This window comes from Phocoena sinus, chromosome 6 (genome assembly GCF_008692025.1).
Source record: "Phocoena sinus isolate mPhoSin1 chromosome 6, mPhoSin1.pri, whole genome shotgun sequence".
NCBI classification, from domain to species: domain Eukaryota; kingdom Metazoa; phylum Chordata; class Mammalia; order Artiodactyla; family Phocoenidae; genus Phocoena; species Phocoena sinus.
Window position 1 is genome coordinate 20,413,390 of NC_045768.1, and position 23,930 is coordinate 20,437,319.

The 23,930-nt window shown below is 52.1% G+C and overlaps 1 protein-coding gene across 6 annotated transcripts in view; it reads right to left on the reverse strand.

The window, feature by feature from the left end:
• Window positions 1–10,390: 10,390 nt before the first annotated feature.
• The window catches only part of RGS3 (regulator of G protein signaling 3), a 145,050-nt gene continuing 131,510 nt past the window's right edge, over window positions 10,391–23,930 (reverse strand). For 5 of the 6 annotated variants that reach the window (XM_032634931.1, XM_032634932.1, XM_032634937.1 and 2 more), the window contains 5 exons: window positions 17,570–17,634; window positions 13,657–13,758; window positions 13,229–13,290; window positions 12,441–12,607; window positions 10,391–11,365 (listed from right to left, as the gene is read on the reverse strand). In XM_032634931.1, coding sequence (XP_032490822.1) covers window positions 11,180–11,365; window positions 12,441–12,607; window positions 13,229–13,290; window positions 13,657–13,758; window positions 17,570–17,634 — 582 coding nt within the window. In that variant the 3' untranslated portion in view covers window positions 10,391–11,179. Of the gene's footprint in view, window positions 11,366–12,440; window positions 12,608–13,228; window positions 13,291–13,656; window positions 13,759–13,857; window positions 15,825–17,569; window positions 17,635–23,930 lie in introns of those variants that run through there. The other variant, XM_032634938.1, reaches the window with a different exon arrangement.

The window sequence follows — 23,930 nt, forward strand, 5'->3', positions numbered from 1 at the left end:
ATCAGTGTAACCCACCACATTCACAGGCTAAAAAAGTAGTCATATGATCATATCAATTGATTTTTTAAAAAACCCGTTTAACAAAATTAAACCCGTTTAACACCCACTCATGGTAAAAATTGTCAAGGGACTTCACTGGTGGCGCAGTGGTTAGGAATCCACCTGCCAATGCAGGGGACACGGGTTCGAGCCCTGGTCCGGGAAGATCCCACATGCCGAGGAGCAACCAAGCCACAACTTAGCTGTGCGCCACAACTACTGAGCCTGAGCTCTAGAGCCGTGAGCCACAACTACTGAGCCCACGTGCCACAACTACTGAAGCCTGCGCACCTAGAGCCGTGCTCCGCAACAAGAGAAGCTACCACAGTGAGAAGCCCGCATACTGCAACGAAGAGTAGCCCCTGCTCGCCACAACTAGAGGAAGCCTCTGCACAGCAACAAAGACCCGATGCAGCCAAAAATAAATAAATAAAATAAATAAATTTATTTAAAAAATATGCAGAAGTCCTTCCAATATTATTATTTTTTTTTTAATCTCAAAAATTAGGAATAGGGGCTTCCCTGGTGGCGCAGTGACTGAGAGTCCGCCTGCCAATGCAGGGGACGCGGGTTCGTGCCCCAGTCCAGGAAGATCCCACGTGCCGTGGGGCTGCTGGTCTCGTGAGCCATGGCCTCTGGGCCTGCGCGTCCGGAGCCTGTGCTCCGCAACGGGAGAGGCCACAGCAGTGAGAGGCCAGTGTACCACAAAAAAAAAAAAAAAAAAAAATTAGGAATAGAGGGCAACTTCCTATATAAATAAATAAACTTCCAATATAAGTATATGTGTACATATAAATATATGCAAATGAACATGCTATATAAATAAAACAGCTTCCTAAATGAATAAATAACACTTACAAAAAACCTACAGCTGATATCATATTTGTTGGTAAAGACTGAAGCCCAATAAGTCAAGAAAGGGAAATAAATGGCATACAGATCAGAAAGGAAAAAATAAAACTGTCCCCATTTGCAGATGACATGATTGTCTATATAGAAAAATTCAAGGTATCTACCAAAAAAAACTCCTAGAACTATTAAGTAAGTTCAGCAAGGTCACAAGTTACAAGATCAAGGTACAAAAATCCATTGTATTTCTATGCGCTAGCTATGAACACGGGGAAACTGAAATATAATATCATTTACAATCACCAAAAAAGAATGAAATACATAGGTGTAAATCTAACAAAACATGTACGGGACTTGTATGCTGAAAACTACAAAATGCTGACAAAAGAAATCAAAGAAGATTTAAATAAATGAAGAGACATACCATGCTCATGGATTGGAATATTCAACATAGCAAAGATACCAGTTCTCCACAGATTGAAATACACATTTAACACAATTACTATCAAAATCTCAGGAAGACTTTTTGTAGATGAGACAAGATTATCCTAAAATTTATACAGATAGATAAAGGAACTAGGATAACTACCACAATTCTGAAAAAGAATAATGTGGGAAGAATTACTCTACCTGATTTTAAGACTTATACAGCTACTGTAATCAAGACTATGTGGCATTGATGGAAGGATAGAAACATGAATCAATGAAACAGAATAGAGAATCTAGGAATAGACTCATACGAGTATGGCCAACTGAATTTGACAAAGATGCAAAAGGAATTCAATGATAGGATGGCTATAAAAGAAATTACAACAAATCTTGGTAAAGATGTGGAGAGATTGGAACCCTCATACACTGCTGGTGAGAATGTACAATGGTAGTCTGGCAGTTCCTCAAATTTTTAAACATAAGAGTTTATGACTCCAAATCTAGGTATATACCCGAGAGAATGGAAGACATATTTCCACACAAAAACTTGTACATGAATGTTCATAGCAACATTATTCATAATAGCCAAAATGTGGAAACAACCCCAATGTCCCTCAGCTGATGAATAGATAAATAAAATGTGGTACAGTGTGTGATATTTGGAATGTGATATATACAATGGAATATCATCAGGCCGTAAAAAGGAATGAAGTACTGATCCATGCTACAGTACAATGAACTTGAAAACATTACGCTAAGTGAGAGAAGCCAGACAGAAAAGACCGCATATTGTATGATTCCATTTATATAAACTGTCCAGAATAGGCAAATCTGTAGAGACAGAAAGGAGGTTCATGATTGCCCGGGACTGAGTGAGAAGGGGTATGGGGGAGGGAGTGACTCCTAATAGGTGTGGAGATTTTTTAGGGGATGATGAAAATGTTCTAAAATTGATTGTGGTGATGGTTGTACAACTCCGTGAATATACTAAAAACCATTGAGTTGTATACTTTAAATAGGTGAATTGTATATGTGATTATATCCCAATAACGCTGTTATTAAAAAAATAAAAATCAATGGATGAACGATATTCTTTTCAACAAATGATGCTGGAGCAATTGGACGTCCTTATGCAAAAAATAAACTTCAACCTAATTCTCACATGTTATACAAGAACTAACTCAAAAGGGATCATAGAATTTAAATGTAATTTAAATTACTGTCCTAGGGCTTGGTGAAAAGTTCCTAGATATAACACCAAAAGCATGATCCATAAACGAAAAAAAACTGGTAACTTGGACTTGATCAAAATCCAAAGCTTTTGCTTTGAAAAACATGCTATTAGGAGAATGAAAAGAAGCTACAGTTGGAGAGAAATTATTTGCAAATCACATATCTCACAAAGGACTCATACACAGAACACATAAAGTGCTCTCAAAACTAAACAGTAAAAAAGCAAACATTCTGATTAGAAAATGGGCAAAAGACATCTCACCAGAGGATATACAGGCGGCAATAAGTACATGAAAAGATGTCCAATATAGTTAGCCATTAGGGAAATGCAAATTAAGACCTGGATGAGATAGCATCACATACCTATTAACAGCTAAAATAAAACATAGGGGCAACATTACATGCTGGCAAGGATGCAGAGATCTCTCACAGTCATCTAGTCAGAGGTAGCTTGGCAGCTTCTTAAGTATTAAACCCATACTTAAACCATATGACCCAGCAGTGGCACTCCTGGACATTTATCCCAGAGAAATGAAAACTTGTGTGCACACAAAACTCCCTACACGATTGTTCATAGGCACTTTATATGTAATAGCCCCAAATTGGAAACAACCAAAATGTCCCTCAGTAAGTGAATGGTTAAACAAACTACCGTGCTTCCATACCAAGGAACACTACTCAACTCGGCAAGAAACAGGATTGAACTATTGACACACGCGAGAGCTCGTGTGGATCTCAAGGGTATTATGGTGAGCGGAAAAGACAATCTCAAAAGGTCACATACTGTGTGATTCCATTTATATAACATTCTTAAAATGACAAAATTATAGAGATGGAGAGCAGATTAGTGGTTGCCAGGAGTTAGGGATGGTGGAAGTGGAGGACGAGCGTGACTATAAAGGGATATTGAGGGAGACCTTTGTGGTGAAATAGTTCTGTATCTTGACTGTGGTTGTGGTCGCATAATCTACACATGTGATAAAATGACACAGAACTGTACACACACACAGTACCAATGTCAGATTCTGGTTTCGATATTGTACTATAATTAAGTAAGATGTAATTGTCGGGAGAAACTAGGTGAAGGGCACATGGGACCTCTCTGTACTATCTTTGCACAATTTCCTGTGAGTACGTAATTATTTCAAAATTGAAAAACAAAAACCTCTTTCATGTCAGTGAGAACTTGCCCCAGGTAGGTGCTGACCCTTCGCGGGGTGCGGGGGGGGTGGGGAGGGACGCATGGAGCAAAGCTGAGCCCAGCCCATAGTGAAGAGCCAAGTCCAGCCCAGCTCCTCCTGGATCAGTTGACTCTAGCTGACTTGTTGAAGCATAAGGGAGAATAAATGATTGTCGTTTTAAGCTACCGAGCTTTGGAGCGATTTGTTTTTCAGCATTAGTAAGACAATAGCTGACTAGTACATGCCAGCTTGCCATGTCTCCTCTCCACTGCCCTAAGAGGATGGATGTCTGTCACTGGTAACTGTGGCAGAGACATCTAGTTGTTCCCCAACATCCACTCTACCCTTCTGTTACCCCAAAGTAATAGAACCTCTGGTTTTTATCTGGTCATATGGCTATCTGGATTCAGACTACATTTTCCAGCCTCTCTTGTAATGAAGTGCAGCCCTGTGACCAAACCCTGACCAATGTGATATAAAGGAAAGTGTCATATGACAGTTTATGGGAGCCTTCTCTAAGAAATAATTGACATCCACCTTTTGCCCTCTCCTTCTTACCCCTTCACTCTTCCCACATGCAGAAGTGATGGCTGGAACTCAAGCAGCCATTGTGGACATGAAGTGGAAGTTCCAATATGAGGATGGCAAAGCAACCAAGTAGAAGGAATTAGGTTCCTGATGATCATGGAGACGCCATGCTAGCCCTGGTATATATCAATTTCCTTTATGCAAGAGAGGCTACAAACTTCTCTCTTATGTTTTCTGTCGCTCACAACAGAACACAATCTTTACTTATACAGTAGCTTCTTACCTGTTTTCATGAGTTTATTTTGTGTAACTACTAACCATGCTAAGGACTACTATATGCCTCCCATCCATTGAATAAGTATTTATTAAGCACTTACTATGTGTCAGCCAATGTAATAATGCTGGGAAAACAGTAAGAAGAGGCACAGATGTGGCCCCTACCCTCAAAGGCTTTTATAGTTGAGAGGAAAAGACAGCAATGAAGTGAACGCATATGTATAAGTAATTACCATCTATAACAAGGGCCATGAAAGAGAGGCACAAGGCACTTTGTGAGCAGGAAGCAGGGCCCTCCTCTAGTCAGGGCTATCAGGGAAGGCTTCCCTGAGGAAGTGACATCTAATCTGCCCTGTAGGGGAAGAGAGGATAGGAATACAGCTTAGTGCTTAAAAGCATGGGCTTGGACCCAGTCAGCCTGAGCTCAAAAACCATCCCCCTCTTGTCAACATGTAACCTTGAGCAAGGCACAACCTCTCTGTGCCTCAGTTTTCTTGTCTGAGAAATAGGGTTTTATTTAATTAAACACTTGTATAGGATTTACAATGTGCTAGGCACTGCTCTAAGTACTTTACAGGTGTTAACGCTTTTAATTCTCATTATAGCTACCTTATGATACTAGCGCTATTCCTATCCCCAAATACAGATGGGTAAACTGAGGCCCACAAAGTGAAGCAACTTGCCCCAGGTCACACAAATGAGTGGAAGAGCTGGGAGTTACCTCAAGTGATCTGGCTCCAGAATACATCCTCAGGACACTACACTGTAGTGGTTAATAACACTGGCTCTTAACTCACGGGGTTGCTGTGAGCATAAAATAAGAAAGTGTCAGTCAAATACTTAGCACCCTGCCTGGAAAATATTAAGTGCTCAATAAATGTTAGCTATTATTATTGTCATTATCATTAGCAAGTACGGGAGAAGGGAAAGAGTGTTCTAGGCAGAGGGAAACGTACATACAAAGGCCCTGAGGTGGAAGGGAGCATGGTGCGTTCAAGGACCCGAAAGCAGAGCAGAAGGGCTGTATGCAGAGAGCTCACAGGCTGCTTTTATCCTTCACAACAACCCTATAAGTGGGAGCTATTATTACCCCCTCTTTATAAATGAGGACACAGTGGCTCAAAGAGGTTAAGTGACTTGCCTGAGGTCACACAGCGAATAAGCATCTGAGCCTGAACTCTAACCACGTCTGTCAGCCTCCAAAGCCCACGCTCCAAGTCACTGCTCTCCACCGCCTTGCAATGGACAGGCTCCAGGGATGGGGCCAGTCCTCCTGCAAGAACACTTGAGAGGGAAACGCAAATACAGCCCAAGGTGTCAGAGTCAGAGGGCTTCTTGCGGGGACTGCTCTGACCTGGGCTCAGTGTGTGTGTTTGGCAGAGGCAGGGTGGGGTGTGGACCTTACCTCAAGGGAAGGAGCATAAATAACCAGCAGATCCTTCCTCAGCCCAGCCTGGCTAGAGGATGTGGAGGGCATTGTCCCAAGGGGCCATACACCAACACACATGGCCTGAATCCCAGCCCTCACATCACCCAAAGTGCCATCTGCCCCTTCGGAAGGTCCTCAGACAGGAGGAAAACCAGAAGAAAACAACAGGAGAGGGGAGGGGCCTCATCCAAGGTCACTGGAGAGCTGGGGACAGATCTGGAGGTAGGGCAGCTGCCTGGCAGAATCCGTGCTCTTCAGTTGCCCCTGAAACGGCAGGTAGGACTCGGCTGAGCCCACTGGGGCCTGGGGCCCAACGCCATCCTCCTGGGGCCTTGCCCTTGTTTTGAGTCACCAGCCATCTAGTTAAAAACTGGCTGTGGAGTAGAGGTGGGGCCACGTCCCCCTGCACAGCTGGTGGGGCTGGGCCTGACCTTACCTCTTGGATCCCTCGGTCGCAGCCCCAGGCTTCCCTCCCTCCCTCCACCCCGACGTGGGCCGCCCTCCGTGGCCGACCCAGTGCTGAGGGTTTACACGTATTCATTATCTCACTGAGTCCACGAGAGTCCCATGAGGTGGGATTATCATTCCCATTTTATAGACGAGATGACTGAGTGTCGGAAAGGTAAAGCAACTTCTCACACAGCTCTACTGAGAGCTGACATTCAGGACCAGATATCCCCCCACACTTAAGCTCCCGCCATTCGTCCACCTTCCTGAGAAAAGCTCTGCCCTCAAGCCAAGGAGAATCTGGGTTAAGAGCCCCCGAACCAAGCCACCAAATCTCTCAGGCTGCCTGGAGGCAAGGCTGCCTGGGAGTTAGGGTTGGGGTCCCAGTTCCTACTCAGCCACCATATACTTGTCCACTTTCTCTGAACCTTAACTTTCTCACTTGTAAAATGAAAACAATACTCAGACCCTCTCCAGGCCTGTTGTGAGGCCTGGTGGAGATGAGGCATGCAATGCCCTTGGTGTGCGGCCACAGCCATCACTCACTGTTATCTGCAACCTGGCACTGCCCTCTCCCAGCCCCAGCTATGCCTTCACTCCCATCGTGCTGAGCAAGCCCAGATCAGCCCCACGGCTCTTCCTCAACCCCCTCCGCGCTCCCGCACCCCCTTGTCTCCTCCAACCCAAGGGAGGAGTCTCCCGGCGGCAGGGGGCCCAGGGTACCCCCTTCCCTCCTGCCTGACCCAGCCAGGGAGAGGACAGGCAACGCCAGATGTTTCACAGATGTTGCAGATTATAAGGAAAACAACAGCGCAGGAGCGTCTTCTCTGAGGCCCAGGGTCTGTTGCTTGAGGGCCTGAGAGCACTGAGGGAGAGGCAGGGGCGAAGGGCAGGCTTCGGCAGGAAGAGAGGTGAATCGGAGACTTTCTAGGGTAGGATGTCAGCGGGAGGGATGCAGGGAGGAGACATTAGGCAAAGGGTCCAGGGGGAGCAAGGCAGGGAGGTGGGGGTAGGGGGCTGGGGGGAGTCTGGTGGGAGCAGGGAGGAGCGGAGTGGGAGAACTGGGCAAGCCTGTGGGGGGCTGCCTGGGCAGGAGGCCTGCGGGGGCTACTGCTGACCTGCCTCCATTGCCCCACCCCACCCCAGGATCCCAACTTCACCAGGGAAGAACTTTAGAACCCCCAAGAGGCTCCCAGGCCCTCCTGAGCTGCCTCAGGAGGTATTAAGCTCCCTGTCCCAGGAGGGATGCAAGTAGAAACCCAAGAAGGGACCCAAGCACCAGGCAGCAGTTGGAGCCAGATGGCCTCTTCCATGCTGGAGAGTCTGGGGGGCCATATCTGCCCCCAGCCAGGCCAAGAGGCCAAGAGCATGAGGGACTTGACTGGTCCACAAAGCAACGGCTGAAGTTGCCACAGGCAGGCCAGTGCTGAATCTCCTCCCACTGGCATCCAACCAAGTGGCATCACTGTGCCCTCTCCCCTTTCCACCCTTCATACCATATTTGCCAGCTGCCCAACCAAGCCTGGGCAGTGGTTCAGGGACAGACTGTTTCTAACTTACTCCCCGGAACAGGTTGGTTTTGTCCTCCAGCAAAACCATTCCTGGAAGGACAGGGATCTGGGGTCTGAGACTAAAGGCTCCCTGTCCACTAATCAGGGTAGAGAATGAGCTTTGCTGCCTCCCCGTGACCCTGAAAATGAGGAGGCCGTCTGACCCTGAAAATGAGGTGGCTGACGGCCTCTCGTGTTGGAGGAGCACGTCCCTGTGCCAGGCACTGAGCTAAACTTGCTGCAAATGACCTCGCTGAGCCACTGTGACTCTGAGGTACGTGCCAATATGCACAATTTATGGATGAGAAAACTGCGGCAGAGAGGCTACGAGACTTTTTTTTTTCAAAGATTCGTAGCTAGTAGTAAGTGGTGAAACCAGGGGCTGAATCCTAGAGCCTGACTCCAGGGCCTGGGCCTTGCACCTTTACACAGTGCTGTTTCCCTACCTCTGCCTCGGTCTTCCCATCTGTGAGTTGGGAAGGGAGCCGGACATGATGACCTCACAGCTCCCAGATCCCACATCGACCAGCCTGGGATTGCCAGATGGAGACCAAGGGGCCTGCTCCTCCCTCAAGTATGAAAGAAGAAATGGGGAGCAGTCCAGATAACATACGGGTAAGGGGACTGTGGCCTAAGGTGGCGAGGGCTGTGCCTAAGGCCCCCAGGAGCCCAGGCGGGGGTAGGGCAGGCGGATCCAGGCGCCTTTCCAGGCTGCTCTCCAGCTGTTCAGTGTAGCCAAAGCAGCTTGGAGGCCAAGGGCCCCATGTGTGAGTAATGGAAACCAGGCAGTGGGGCCTTCCGAAATGGGAATTCCATCTGCCTGACTTGGTTCTCCTGGATGGTGGTTTCCATGGTAACTTGGGAATGGGAAGGTGGAGGGCCCGGCCCGAGGCTGAATCCCTGGAACCTAAAGAAAGGGGAAGGTGAGTCTCCTCGATGGCCCAGTGTCTCCTCCAAGCAGAGGATGCCACAGCGAGGCCAGGCGGGCCAGGACCCGGAAATCCCAGGCACTGACGTCAGCTCTGCTGCTACCATTTTGGGGAACAGGGGTTGTGTTGCAAGCCTCTGTGGGCCTTGCTTTTTCCAGCTGTTAGGTCCCGAAATCTCAGGCTTGGACACCTGAGAGGTTCTCTCAGTCTGATCGAGGAGCACATCTCTGTCCCCCGTCCTTCCAGAGTCATTGATGCACTGGCAGCTCTGCCGTGAGAAAGCCCTTCACCATTTACAAAGCCAAACAGGGCTCAATGGCCAGGTCCACTGCCAGGCCCTTGGTGCCTGGAAGAAGACCCAGCCCTAGTCCTGGAGAAGCTCACACGCTGGTGCTAGGGGAAAAGCTGTAACACCTATTGAGCACCTATTGTATGCCTGGCCCCAGAGACCACCGTTTCTGATGCTCTCCTTCTACAGGGGGGAACCTGGGGCTGGCCTTGCTCAGGGAGACCAGCAAGGGAAGGCAGGGAGGAGAGTGGCTGCACAGCCCCGTATCCTTTGCATCTCCAAGTCCCGGTGGGCAGACCTGAACCCAAGACCCCACGCAGGCAACAAGCTCCAAGGAGATGGGGCCCAGCCCCTCCTGCACCCACTCGGTCTGCCTTCATCTAAGTCAGCCCAGCTGAGCCAGTCCCCGCCCCAGGCCACACCCTGGTCCCTGCCTCCTGACCCTGGCAGGTGGAACGTGTGGGCATCAGGGGCAGCTTTTGCATTAGCTTGGCCGGGCTCTCTTCTACCCCTCTAAGTGAGAGGGTCAGGGCCTCCTCTGAACTGTGGCTTCGAACAAGGCCTTTCCTAAATTTGTATCTCCTGTTAGGCACAGAGGAGGAAGTCTCCCCCAGGGCCACAGAGGGACTCTCTGGGAACCCTACCCCCCATCCCGACCTCCCCAGCTCTTCCTCTGTCCTAAAGGCCTCCATGAGCCTGCCTGCCTGCAGCTGCCAACCTGCCTGAGATTCTGGCCCCATCCACCTCCACTAATCATCCCTGTGCTACCTGAAAGTTCCACTAGAATCTCAGTGTGTGGCAGGGCAGAGAAGTGAAGGAACTTGCTGAAGGTCACGGAGCCAGTTAGCAGCCCAGCTAGGACTCCATCCAGTAGCTGGTAGAGGAAGACAATCCAGAGAGCAGGCTTTGCAGCCAGGTGGGCTTAGGCTGAACCCTGTCTCTGCCACTTGCCGGCTGTGTGACCTTGGACAAGTCACCTTACCTGCCTGGGCTTCACCTGCCTCATGTGTAAAACGGGGATAACCCCCACCTCCCAGGCTCGCAGTGAAGATGAGATGGTAAGTAGAACAAGCCTGGCAGAGCACCTGGCACAGAGGAGGCGGTTGTCAGGGATGGCAAGAGAGGAGAAGAAGCTGGATTGACAGTCCACCCAGCAACCGTCCCAGCCCGTCACCCTGGGAAGCCTTGAAACCAGGAACACACAGAAAGGGTCAAGAACAAAAAATAACACAGGGCTTTTATTTGCTCCTGAACTCGGCTGCTGTGTGGTCTGAGGGTGCCATGCTTTCCCAGAGGCCCCGGGGGACCCCTCACTCAGGGGTGCTGGATTTTGGTGTGAGGTCAGACTTCAGTCCCCGCCCCTCTGGGCCTTGTCAGTCCAGCAGGCCCAGCTATCCGCCACTGGGGCTCGGGACCAGCAGATCCCCTGAAACTGGAAAATGGTGCCCACCTTCTTCGCGAGGTGGCTTTTCACAAGGCGTTGGTTAAAATATTGCACTTGTAAGTTAGGAAAACTGACGAGGCAAAGGTTTCCTGTTACAGGACGAGGTGCCAAGCATCCGAGTGCTGCTTAAATAAATAAAACTCAAGGCGGGGGTCTGAGCTGTGAGTCTGAGTGACCCCCCCCGCCCCCCCGGAGAGCCCCAGGGCCCAGGCCTCGGCCCCCTGCCCATCAGCCAGTTCTTTAAGGAACTTGGTCATTGCGAAGTCTCCGCAGCAGGAAGCAGCAGCTCCAGATCTGGCTCAGCCAGGGCCCCTAACCTGCCAGGGCCCTTGGGCCCCCTCGTACCAGGGCAGTGGGGGCCCAACGGGGCCAGTCCCTCTACTCCTCCAGTGGCCTGGGCCTCTCTTGGTCCAGGCCTCTCATCCAAAGGTCCGTCTGTCTGTCCGGACACAGCCTCTGGGGGCTCACTTGCCTCCTCTGTCGCAGGGGGTAGGGAGGCAGGTGGGGAGGGGCCCAGCCCGCCTGGTGTGAACGCTGAGCTCTACCCCAGTGGCCCCTAAAGCGGGGGACTCATCTTCTTCTGGTTAATGAGGTCCAGGTAGAGGTCTGAGCGGAGGAAGCGTGGGTACGAGTCCTTCTCCATGAGCCCGAAGATGCGCTTCTGCGCCAGATCGAAGCAGCCCCGCGTGACGCTCTGCAGGTTGTCCTTGGTGTGCTCCCGTGTGTACGAGTCCAGATTTACCTGGGAGGCAGAGGGTGACATGGTCAAGGCTGCCTGCAAGAAGCTGCTCCTAGGGGCCAGGGGCCAGAACAGGACCTGCCCAGCCTCTCACCCCCAAGCCCTTCTGCTCTACCTCTTAAGGTTCAGACGGGAGGCCCGCAGGTTAGCGGGATCAAGTCCTGGCTCGGTCACTTGCTGTAGGGGTAGTAGAGTTTATAGGGCCCGAAATCACTGCATCTAGGGTCAGGCTGCCCAGGTCCAAATCCCAGTAGTGCCACATCTAGGTGTGTGGCCTTAAGCAAATCACTTAAGTGCTCTGAGCCTCAAACGTCTTACGTATAGGGTAGCATAATAGTACATTCCTCAGACTTCCCTGGTGGCGCAGTGGTTAAGAATCTGCCTGCCAACGTAGGGGACACGGGTTTGATCCCTGGTCCGGAAAGATCCCACGTGCCGCGGAGCAACTAAGCCTCTGCACCACAACTACTGAAGCCCATGCATCCTAGGGCCCACGTGCTGCAACTACTGAGCCTGCATGCTGCAACCACTGAAGCCCACGGGCCTAGAGCCCGTGCTCCACAACAAGAGAAGCCACCGCAATAAGAAGCCTGCGCACCGCAACAAAGACCCAACGCAGCCAATAAATAAATAAATAAAATTAATTTTAAAAATTAAAATAAAATAGTACACTCCTCAAAGAGTTGTGAAAGTTAAGCGTGATCGTCCATATTAAACAGACACAGCTGGCACACAGGAAGCACCCAATACCTGTCAGGCTCTCTGAGACTGTCTCCTCATTTTTAAAATGAAAATAATATTAAAACTTATTTTACACATTGTCATGAGGGTTAAATATGAGAGCTCATACGTGAAGGGCTTAGCACGTGCCTGGCACCAAGCAGCGTGTCGACAGTGGCCATTTCTGTTATCAGTCAGGATTCTGTCCTTCCCGGGGCCCCAGCCTGCTTCCTCTTCAACCTGGCACATGGTCCCTAGAGTCACTCTGGCCATTCCCCTTCCCGAGCTCCTCTCTGAGGCTTCCAGGCACCCCATGGGCAAGGGGATGGGGGCCCGAGGGCCCAGCGCAAAGCCCCACCTCCTTGCACGCCTGGATCGCGATGTACTCAGCAAAGATCTTCTTGGCCTTGGCCGCCATCTTGGACTGTGACTTGACCTTCTTGAAGTCCTCGCATGCCAGCCAGAATTCCAGGTTCTCCTCGCTAAACTCAGTGCGGAGGAAGGCTTGGAACACCGCTAGTCCATCTGTAGGAGAAGCCCAGATCCTGGGGTGAGGGGCCAAACCAGCCCCTCCTGTCCTCAGGCCCCCCAGCTTACCCTCCTGGGGCCTCTCAGGTGCAGCTGCTGGGATCTTAGTAAACTGACCCACTCATGAGAGCCAGGAACCCTGGGATATGGTCCCACCACTGCCATTGCCGCTTTGTGGGCCTTGGCCAGGTCACTCCCCATCTGTGCCTCAGTTTCCTCATCTGTCAAATGGGGATCATCAGCCTTATTTCCTGGAGCCCTGTGAGGATAAGGGGTTCCCACCCACGAGATGGCAGGCGCATTTGGCCCAGTGTAAGCCCTCAGTACGTGGAAATGTTTATTGTTATTCTGGGAATATGGGTCTGAGCACACAGGTCCCAACGGCCTCTGGCAGGCAGTGCCAGCTCCCATGGACAGGGAGGGGCTGGCAGGAGCCGGCTCCAAGGCCAGACCAAGGGCCTCGGCCTTTCCCAATGGTAGGGACACCTAACTGGGCCCAGGAAAGAGGGAAAGGTAACCTCTGCAGAGCCAGACACACTCTCTGGGCCTGGGAGAGGAGGAAAGGAGGAGCGGGGGGAGAGACACAGGGAGGGAACAGGCCAGCTAGCCCCCACTTACATTTGTGGACCAGCAGCTTCTCCAAGGACTCGCCCCACTTGAGTGCTTCCTCTGAGGTGGGCCTGAGGGGTGAGGCAAGGGGCACAGTGAGGGAAGCGGGGCGGCTAGGGCTGGGTGACCTCTGTCAGCTGCCTTGGCCCACAAAGTAGCTTAGCCCGGTTGGGGAGCCCAGGAGGGGGCCCACCCCCTTTCTTGGGGCCGGCATCACTTCTATCCCCACCTCTGCCCCTCCCTGGTCATCCTTCCTAGGACAGCATCTCCCCATGAGGGCTGCTTATGCCGGGTACCAGGCTCCCACTACGAGAGCCTCCATCGCCCCAGAGCCGGATCAAGCCAACAGCCTTCTCTCCTAACCCCACTGCTAGCCCTGCTCCCACAGGGACCAGTAAGTGTCTGAGGGGGGCCCAGGGGGGCCAGAGAGGACCTACTTGAATGACTTCGTCACTTTGTCTGCCTTGCCCGCTGGCTGGGCCCCAGGGGATTCGTTCCGCCGCCTGAAGATGCCCAGCTTGTTCTTCATGTCCTTGGCTCTGGAGACAGAAGCAGAAAACGGGGTCGGTCAGCCTGGCACACTCGGCCGCCGCAAATTCAGGGTCGGGAGGGTGAAGGCTGGGGTGAGGGGCACCTACTCCTTCATGGTGTGCCGCCTCTGGAGGTTCCCGTTCCGCGTTAGGTACATGCCTCGGAGCATCGCTGTAGGGCCCCCCACCTTGTTGCCTGGGACGGTCTGCTGGAAGCACCCTAAGCTCCTGTTCCCAACCTGAGTCCCAGGCAGCAACGGTGCGGGCTGTAGCCGAGCGCTCGCTGGGATTCCAGCTGGAGGACTGGACTCCCAGGCACAGGCTGGGCTGGGACTCAGACAGGAGGAGCCAGGAAATGGGAGGGACCAGGGCCGGAGCAGAAAAAAAATATCCCTCCTGGCCAACCCTGAGAGGGAGCCTGTGAAAGGGGGCATGTGTCTGTAAGGGGCGGCCTCTGGGGCCCGCCCAGGCAGGAAGCCAGACCCATTATTTGTGACTGGCCTCCCCGTTGCCATGGCAGCTCCCTGGGAAGGAGGAGAAAACAAGTCAGCAAATTGCTGGGAGGGAAGGCAGGAGGGAGGGGGAGGCTCTGCCCACCTGGGTGGCAGGACTGGCTATTTTTAGCCAAGAACCATTTTTAGCCCCGCCATTCCCCCAGGCAGATTTCAGCCCTGGGCAAGCTGCTGGCTAGAAAGGGGTTAAGTGTCTCATGCTCATGTTAGCCTCCCCCTGGTCCCTAGAGCCCTACTCTGGGCACCTCCTAGAGAATAGTTCCTGCCAGAAGACAGCTCAGCCTGTCATTGGCTTTGGACACATCCATCCATGAACGTGCAGAATGTCCCACAAAGTTTCAGTAGTTTTAAGCTTGAATAACGTCAAAAGTACAAATCCTGTAAACTCTCAAAGACGTCATTTGAAATGAATTAATTTTTTCCTGCATATTTAGCCTTATGACTTTTGAGTAATACATTTTTTGTTTTAATTTTTGATCTCTGTTCTTCTGATTACAGATGAAAAATGCTGACTTAACCAAAAATTAAATGCATAAAATTAAAAATGTGTTATCAAAATCACAAAGCTAAATAAGTGTAAAAGGAATTTGAATAATTGAACTTTCAAAGGTGTTTTATAAGTTGGGAGCACACTTCTGAAGTTATTCAAGCTTCAAAGGGCACTAAGACCTATGGGACACCCTGTCTAATGAAGGAAAGTGGCCCAGGGTGGAGGTCAAAAGCTACAGTGCCGCAGCAAGACAGTCTTGGGTTCAAATCCCAGCTCCAGCAGTTACCAACTGTGTGCCCTTTGTCAAGTTACCTAACCTCTCTGAATGTCAAATTTTCTCATCTGTTAAACACAGGTGCTAATAGTACCTACCCTCTGACGAGGTTGTTTTGAGGCAAGGAGAAAATGCACAGAAAGCTTTAGCACAGTGCCTGGGGCAAAAGTGCTCAGGCCGAATTCATACTTGTCCTGAGGGTCTGGGACAGCTGATTAGAGATTGGGATCCTACTCTAGCAGATTCCAAGCCAATGAGATAAGGCCAAGGAGTCCAGGGACTGGCAGCCCTCTGGTGAGGATCAAGGCCCTCGGAGAGCCGTGGCGTGGCTAGGAGTGAGAGAGTCCGGCTTCCTGGGGCACAGTGCTCTGTCTCAGAGGCCCTGCTCCTGGCCCGCTCCCAGGGAGCAGGAGAAGCTTGCCTGAGGTCCAGCCTGCAGGCTGCCACCATCCACCTGGGCTCCTTGCTGGCTCAGAGACCACTGTGTTTCTCTGTGGCTGGAGGAGGCTGAAGCCCCCGCCCAGACAAGCCTTTCCTCCCACATGCACAGCTGGGCAGACTCACAGCTGCAGGGCACAGCTGGAGAGGTCCTCGGAAGTCCCTGGTTGCCACACGGGCAACTCAAGAAAGGATGGCAGAGCTCAGAGGTGCCTCATGTGTCCCCATGTGGGCCCAGAGAGCAGAACAGAGACCCACAAGAGGAAGCTAGAGGAACACTTTCCTCCAATCAGAGCCATGAAAAGATGGAATGAGTGCCCTCTGGGGAATGGACTCCTGTCACTAGAGGCTCAAAGGCTACTTAGCTGGGGTGCTGTGGACCTCCTTCGGGGTGTTCTGCACCAAGCTTAAAAATAACCGGCTCCATGGGAATTCCCTGGTGGTCCAGTGGTTAGGACTCCATGCTTCCACTGCAGGGGGCCTGGGTTAAATCCCTGGTCGGGGAACTAAGATCCCATAAGCAGCACGGCGAGACAAAATAAATAAATAAATAAATAAATAATTATAACAGGCTCTGAATAAATAAATTTAAAAATATATGTATATTTATATATAATTTTAGAGCCAACATGCCAGGTTTCAGATCTCAACTCCACCACTTCCTTGCTTTGTGACCTTGGACAAGTAACTTAACCTCTTTCTGCCTCAGTTTACTCACCTGCAAAATAGAGTAAATAAGAAAAAAGAAATGTAAAATAAAAATTATGGTAAAGGTTAAATTAGATAATATATGTAATGCACACAGAATAGTGCCTAGCGCAATGAACATAAGTTATTTTTATTATCATCCCAGATTCTAAGAGTCCTTGACTAAGCTTTTAAGAATGTGAACTTCAGGCAGTCAAAAGGCAGCGCCCACTTTGAAAGAAGGCTAGAGTTGGCGGAACAGGGCAGCTCCAGCACCCTGGATGTCCGCCCTCTGCTGCCCTCCACTGCTCCACCCCTGGGAGCACCACCCACGGCAGCTCTGATGCTGCCTGGACCGGATGGTTGGTGCAAAGAATTATTTTTGTTTGTGCATTTTACCTTCCCTAGAAAGTGTGACTGCTCCTGGCTGCAGAGTGAGAGAAGCCTACAGTTGCTGCAGGAAACTGGAGAGGGCAGGGGAAGCTGGGGAAAGAGTTTCTAGGGAGTGGACCCCAGCCAAGGTCGAGGTTAGGGAAGAAGGTTGCAGGAGGCACCTGAGAAGGACTCCTGTTCTCCACACACGTACACACACACACACACACACACACACACACACACACACACACACACACACACACCGGCCCAACTGGTGCATAATGGTGGGCACTACAGGACCTGGAGGGAGGGGGTTCCTTCTGTGGGCCACCAGGTGCCTCACTGCCTCCTCCCATCCCTGCCCACCCCCCCGCAGTCACCAGGGCCCGAGGTACAAAGAGACCTGAGAAGAAACCACTCACGCTCTGTTAATGAATGAGCACCTCTAACAAACCTCCGAATCGAATCTAAAGTATAAACGGTCGCGGGACCGGGGTAGGGGGGAGAAGGGAGTGGCCAGGAAGGTACCGGATCTGCTCTCTGAGCCAGCAGCACCCCCTTCTGGCAATGCCCAAGACTGCTAGCATGCAAGAGCTCGAGAGGAGAAAGGGGAATCCCAAGACCAGTCTGGTCAGCCCTTTCTCAGAGGGAGCAAAGAACTTGTCGTGGTCACTTGGCCACTGCTTGGCTTAGCAGCTGGACAGGGCCAGGGCAACTTGGTTGGTTGCTTCTGCTTGGTTCCCTGTGGCTTCCAGATACTAAATCAGCACTTTGCCTCACTCTGAGTGGATGCTGAGGGCAGTGCTGGGTGGTTAGGACCCTGGTGACCTTACCCTGGGGCCGCTGCTAAGTCCCAAGATCCCGTTGTTCACGGATGTCTGTCTCGGGCAGGACTGGGTTCAGCCCCTTCTCTCCACCTCTACCCCTAGGCCACTGGGCATGGGGAATAAGCCAGAGGGCAGAGGACGAAGGGGGGTGCAGGGAGCGCCCCCCACCCGCCCACCCCGATCACTAGGGTGAGGACCAGGGATCTTTCCAACGTACAGGTTTTTGCTCTTTCTCTTCCGGGAGGCATCATCATCGTCCCCAGCTGTGTCAGCCCCGCTCATCTGCAGAGAAAACACAGACACGTTGCAGTCTGGGTACCCAGGGGCTGCTGCCTGAGCAAAGAGAGGCTCAGGGATCCAGCAGCTCCTACAAACCACTCCCACCGCCATGCTCCCACCCCTTGAAGAAGGGGAGGGGAGACCCCACTACAGGGAGCAGTCTGTCCATGGAGTGTGGCAGGCTTAGCAGAGCCTCCACCCAAAGGAGTCTCCTCCTGATACACAACTTGTGCGGGAGAAACCAGAAACACAGCATTCATGGCAGTAGGGCAGGCCAGAGAGGAAGCTTCAGTGAAGATGCTACTGTGTGACTTCGCCAATTGCTGTCCCTCTCTGAGCCTCTAGTGCTTTAAATTTCAAAATGGAGATCATAATGACTAAACTCAGGATTCTGAGCTTTCGAATAGACCTGGGATTGGTCAGCAGTGTGTTAAGTAAATCATCACACAGGAGAGCACCTCTCTGGCCTTAAAGCTTTCCATGGTTCCCGAGTCCCCTCGAGATAATGTCCAAACTCCCTGACACGACATGCAGGGTCTACCATCTTAGGATCTGGTCAGAAAGCTCCATAACAACCTCAGTTACAACTCCTTTGGTTATCTCTCTGGAGAGCCCGACCCCTACTCCAGCAACCTCTTCAAACTGCCCTCTAGTCAGAGGAAAGTCTTCACAGCCCGGTCCCCTCACCTCGGGCTTTGCATGTGCTATTCCTTCCATGAGGGATGCTTTTATGACTCTCCCACCTCCCTTTCCTCCTAAGACCCAGCCTCAGGAAAGACCTGACCTCGGGTAAGCTGCCTAAATGCCTCCTCACCTGGGAAGCCCTCCTTGGCCCCTAGACCAAGGGTGTGCCCCCTTCACCCCTTGTGAGGTCCCCACTATAACCAACATGGCCTCTTCCAAACCTGTCTCCTCCACTGGACTGTGAGTTCCCCAGAGCAGGGGCTCTGTCTGCCTTCACCTCTGTCTGGGTCACCTTGACTGGGCCTGGTATACGTTAGGAGCTCAAGAAATACTTGTTAAATGAATGAATGAATCAAGGGGGAGGGAAAGCGGGCTGGGAATGATGTGTCTTGAAGGCCTCACTGCTTGATCCAAGGCCTGCAACTTTATTCCCCGGGGCTCCATTGAGCCCACCCCCACCTGCTTGCCTTTTCCTGTGCTGTGCCCCCTTCCTGGAACACTCTCCTCTTCTGCCCAGTCTCTACCTCCTCCCAGTCTGCTACTCCTCGCCTCTTCCAGACCACTCCAGGCTCCCACCAGCTCTACTGGGGCCGCCCGCCCTCTGTCGCCCTGCCTGTGTGTGCCCAGCCTCCTCCAGGGGACACCAGGGCCTCCACAGTGCCACTCCAGAGCGGGAGTACAGGAGACGCTCTGAGATATCGGAGGAGGTAGAGCTAAGGGGAGGCTGGGCTTGGACACTATGTCCTAAGATAAGACAGAAGGCACCCAGATGTGAATCGCAGCTCGGACTCCTCATGAGCCATACCCTGGGCCTCAGTTTCCTCACTTGTAAAATAAAGGAGATGGGCTAAACCTTAAAATACTGCGTTCTCAATTCTGGCAAGAAAAGTGGCCTTAATCCAGATATAGCCAGCAGGGGGAGCTACCAGCCTCAGTGGTGCAACCACCCGCGGATGGGTGGATGGATGGATGGATGAATTATAGCTTCATTCATGGAGCTCATGCTATAGGCCAGACCTCAGAATGGGCATTATCCAGACACCATCTCATTACTCTTCAGAGCCAGTCCATAAAGTAAACAGAACCTCAGGGAAGTTAAGTCACCTGCCCAAGGAGTTAAGTGACAGCCTTTAAGTGACAGCTGGAATCTAGGCTGTCTGAAGTCAGGGCCTGTGCTTCTCTGCAGAGGACGCTGCTAGCTAAATGCAGAGGATGGGGCACATTTTGAATGTCTTCAATGGAAGACTCAGGGGAAATGCTGCCTCTTTCCTGAGAACGCTGCCCTACCAAGGTTGGAAACACGTGTGTGCGTGCACGCACAGGCACACGCCCATCTGTGGTGTGGGATTCCGGATCTACAGCTTGCGGCCAGGCCTGGGTATAGATCCTGCTGCCACTGACTTTGGAGACATTTCCTGGCCTCTCAGCTTCAGCTTCTTTAGCTCTAGCAGAGGCATGGTGACGGCCACCCAACCCGCTGTTGAGAGATTCACCAGGATAAAGTCTGGGCCCCCAAGGCCCAACCTGGCACACAGGGCGCCCTCAGTAATCGGGGACCGCCAGCATTCACAGCCCAGTGGACGCTGTCACTGCCACCCCACGCACACAGGTCACAGTTGTGCTGGGCTGGCTGGGCCGTGCCTGAAGCCCCCATCCGTGGGAAAGGGCCGCCAGCACTGGGCTTCCTCCCATTTAACCTCAGCTTCCGCACTTTATCGGCCCCACACAATGGGCCTGGGGACCACTCCCGCCCCACCCGGCACCCCTAGCCTCTGCACTGCTGGGAAATGGGCTCTTCCTTCCACTGCTGGGAGGGGGTCATCTCCAGGGTCGGGCCCTCACCAATCAGCCTGACAGAGGGGCCAGGGAACTCTGGCCCTGGGAGTCGGCCCCCAAAGCGGCTAGCGAAACCCACACACCAAGGGGTGCTGTGTGCCAGGAAGAGAAGAAACTGAGACAGAGAGTCAGGGTTCTGACTTCCAGCCTCAGAGTGGCTCCCAAGCCTCCTGTCTCCAAGAGCCGCAGCGAGGCCTGCCCAGGGCCCAGCACACAAAGGGGCCTCTCCTTCCCATCTGCTCCCCACTGCCTGCTCTGCTCCATGGCCCTCCCTGCTGAAAGGCGAATGGAGGCGAACCCAGAACCACTCAGCCCTCCCTTCACTCCAGACAGAAATCCCTGGAGCCTGCCCAGCCCCCTGGCCACCTCCAGGGACTAGAAGAATAATTATAATTCATACTGTAATTATAACTATAATAATAGTCATGGTTAAGAGTTAAATGCTAAACTGCCTGGATTTGAGGGGCTTCCCTGGTGGCGCAGCGGTTAAGAATCCGCCTGCCAACGCAGGGGTCACAGGTTCGAGCCCTGGTCCAGGAAGATCCCACATGCCGGGGAGCAACTGAGCCCGCAAGCCACAACTACTGAGCCCGTGTGCCACAACTACTGAAGCCTGCGTGCCTAAAGCCTGTGCTCTGCAACAAGAGAAACCACCGCAATGAGAAGCCCCCGCACCGCAAAGAAGAGAAGCCCCCGCTCGCCGCAAATAGAGAAAGCCCACGTGCAGCAACGAAGACCCAACACAGCCAAAGATAAAATAAATTTACTTTAAAAAACAATAATAATAAAAAACTAAACTGCCTGGATTTGAATCCTAGCTCAGTCACTTATTAGCTAATTGACCTTAGCCAAATTACATCCCTTCTCTGTGCCTCAGTTTCTTTGTTTGTAAGATGAGGACAATAATTGGACCTACCTCACAGGGCCGTTATGAGGATTAATGAACACATGCGAAAGTGCCTGGTACCGGAAGTGCTCAATAACCATAAGCTACGGTGGTTACTGCTGTTATTTTCTCTATGCCAGGCAGTTTGCTACGGCGCCATATCATACTGTAATTTAACCTTCTCGACAATTCTAAGGGCTATTTGCTGTTTATTTTCCCCAGTTTACAGCTGAGGAAACTGAGGCCCAGAGGAGTCCAGTAACTTGCCTGGGCTCTCCGAGCTGGCCAGTGGCAGAGAATTTCAGGTCTGGCTCCAGAGCCCACCCATGACTGAGGGCTTTTCCGTGAGCAGGGCCTCACCTGATTTCTCCTATTGGTCCTGATCTGACTTCTGGGGCCACCTGGCCACACCTGGCTGCTCTCTCTGACCCAGACTATCCTGGCAGACCCCAAGGAACCTTGTAGAAACACTGGAGCTAAACTCTACACTTATTTGTTTAGACAGAGGAAATAGTCCTTTAGGCTTTTTAAAAATAGGAGGCTAGAAGATATTATCACGTCTTGGAGCTGGAAGGCACCTCTTGTCTGACCTGCAGCCTAGGTGGTAAGCTTAGTGCAGCAGGGCTGGCACCCTCGGCTGACAGCCTCTGCCCAAGCCGGTTTCCTGCAGGAGGGGAGAATGAAGCACAGCCAGGGAGGGGCCACAGCCTCTTCTCCTCACTGTCAAAGCATGACCCGTGATCCTGGGCCAAGCCAGGCCAGGCTGGGGTGAAATTCAATGGCGGCGGCGTGGGCTGAGACACAGACACTCTTGGAGCTCCCCCGGCTTCCAGGAAAAGGACAGACACGGGCCCGTGGATCTGCTCTGCCAGACCTCCAGGGGGCAGCCGGCAAGGCGGGGGTCTGGCAGCAGAGGGCGCTGTGAGACAACGCAACCCAGCACAAGGGGCCAGCTTCAGGGGATGACCCGCAGGAAAAGCCTGGGGGACCTTTTCCTCTCTAGACCTCAGGCGGCCCATCCATAAGATGATCGTGGCCCATCCATAAGATGATCAGGTCCGTCTGGTTCAGACAGTCCTATACACAGCAGAAATCACTCAGTGTACAAGAGGGAGGAATGACAGGTGAGGCGAGGAGTAACGTAGGGACTGTCACCCCTGTGATAGGCAGCATGCGCTCTGGCCAGCCTCAGCTTAGCCACACGGCAGCACAATGACAGGCCCGAGGCCACGCCAGCTCTGTCTGGCCCTCCTGGGTCTCATTCTATGACAGGATCACTACTGTGGGCACAGAGCTGTCAACACGCTGCAATCTTCTTGAAGCCCTGGGACAACTCTGTGAAGACTTAACATTCCCATTTTATAAGAGAAGACTAAAGCTCAGAGAAAAAAACGTAACTTGGCCTAGGTCTCAGGACCAGGAGGGAGGAAAGAGTTGAAACATGAATGCAGCCCGTCTGACTCCACAGCCTGAAGACCTCATCCCTCTCCTCTTCACCTCTTGCCTGGAAACTGTGATCTGTTGGCATCCATGGACCACCCCCTGGAAAGCCAGGCCCAAGCCAGGAAGATGGAAGTCACAGGAAAACCCGTCGCCTCCCCCGGCTGCCATCCCCCCACACCCTGCCCCTCACCAGCAAGAGGCGTGCAGAGTCTGGGGTAGAGCCAGAGACAACTGGACAGGGTGAGGCCACTGTCCAGCTCCATCACCACGTGGCCTGGGACAAACCCTTCTCCCTAGGCCTCAGGCTCCCCGCTGTAAGATGAGTACAGCTGGTCCCAGCTTGCGGCAGTGCTGTGAAGGCTAGCACGGGGAGCTGGAGGCGCCTAGTGAATGCTGGGAGAACCGTTACTACTCTTGCTATCCTCCTCCCCCTCCCCCCCTTCATCACCATCATCATCACCATCATCATCAACACGATTCCCATTTATGGAGCACCTAGCAGGTGCTGAGTGCCAGACACTGCCCTGAACACTTTACCCGAGGCAGGCTCTTTAATCTTCCCAGCAACTCTATGAAGGAGGTATCAATATTATTTTCTGATAATACCTATTTTACTGATGAGGAAACTGAGGGACAGAGAAGGGCAGGGACTTGCCCAAGGCCCACTGCCAGTGAGGGGTGGAGGGAGACCAGGGTACCTGTCCAGCCTAGACTTCACTTCCCCCTGACAAGGGTTAGCTTCTTACTGAAGTTGGCTGTCTGGAGGGAGCAGGATATGAACGATGATGAGGGACTTGAGGCCTGGCAAGCAGAAGCCACGTGGAAGGGTAGCCACCAAGGGGCTAGTGGCAGCCTCTGAGGTCCCTGCCAGCTCAGTTACTCAAGCCCAAGAAAGGAAGCTACAGGCCAAAAGAGGGTGGGGGAGGGGAGGATGCCAGTGGGAACCTTCGGCACCCAAAGGAGGAAGCTGAGACAGGAGAGAGCTGGCCCAGGCCTGCTGGACTACCAGGTGGAAGTATCTGCCCCAAAACAGGAGCTGAGATCAGCGGATTTAGGGAACTAGAAATGTACATGAGAATGTATGTGAATTTATCTGTCTGTAAATATTTGTAGTGGAGCAAGGGGACATAACTTGGAAGGGTCTGGTAGGGGCACTGAAATTGGGAGGCCCAAGGTAGGCGGCAAGCCCTTAGACTTCAGCCGTCCTCCAGAGGAGAGTGTCCAGGCCTGGCCTGAGTCAGCCTGAAGCCTCACCTCAGTAGGACAGAGGTCTGGACTCTTTCCTATGGAAGCTGCCTCAAGAAATGGCCTAAGATGGTGATACTCAAACTATGGGGAATGTTCCAATCCCTGAGGGGATGCAAGGTCTGGGACTTCCCTGGTGGCGCAGTGGTTAAGAATCTGCCTGCCAATGCAGGGGACACAGGTTCGAGCCCTGGTCTGGGAAGAT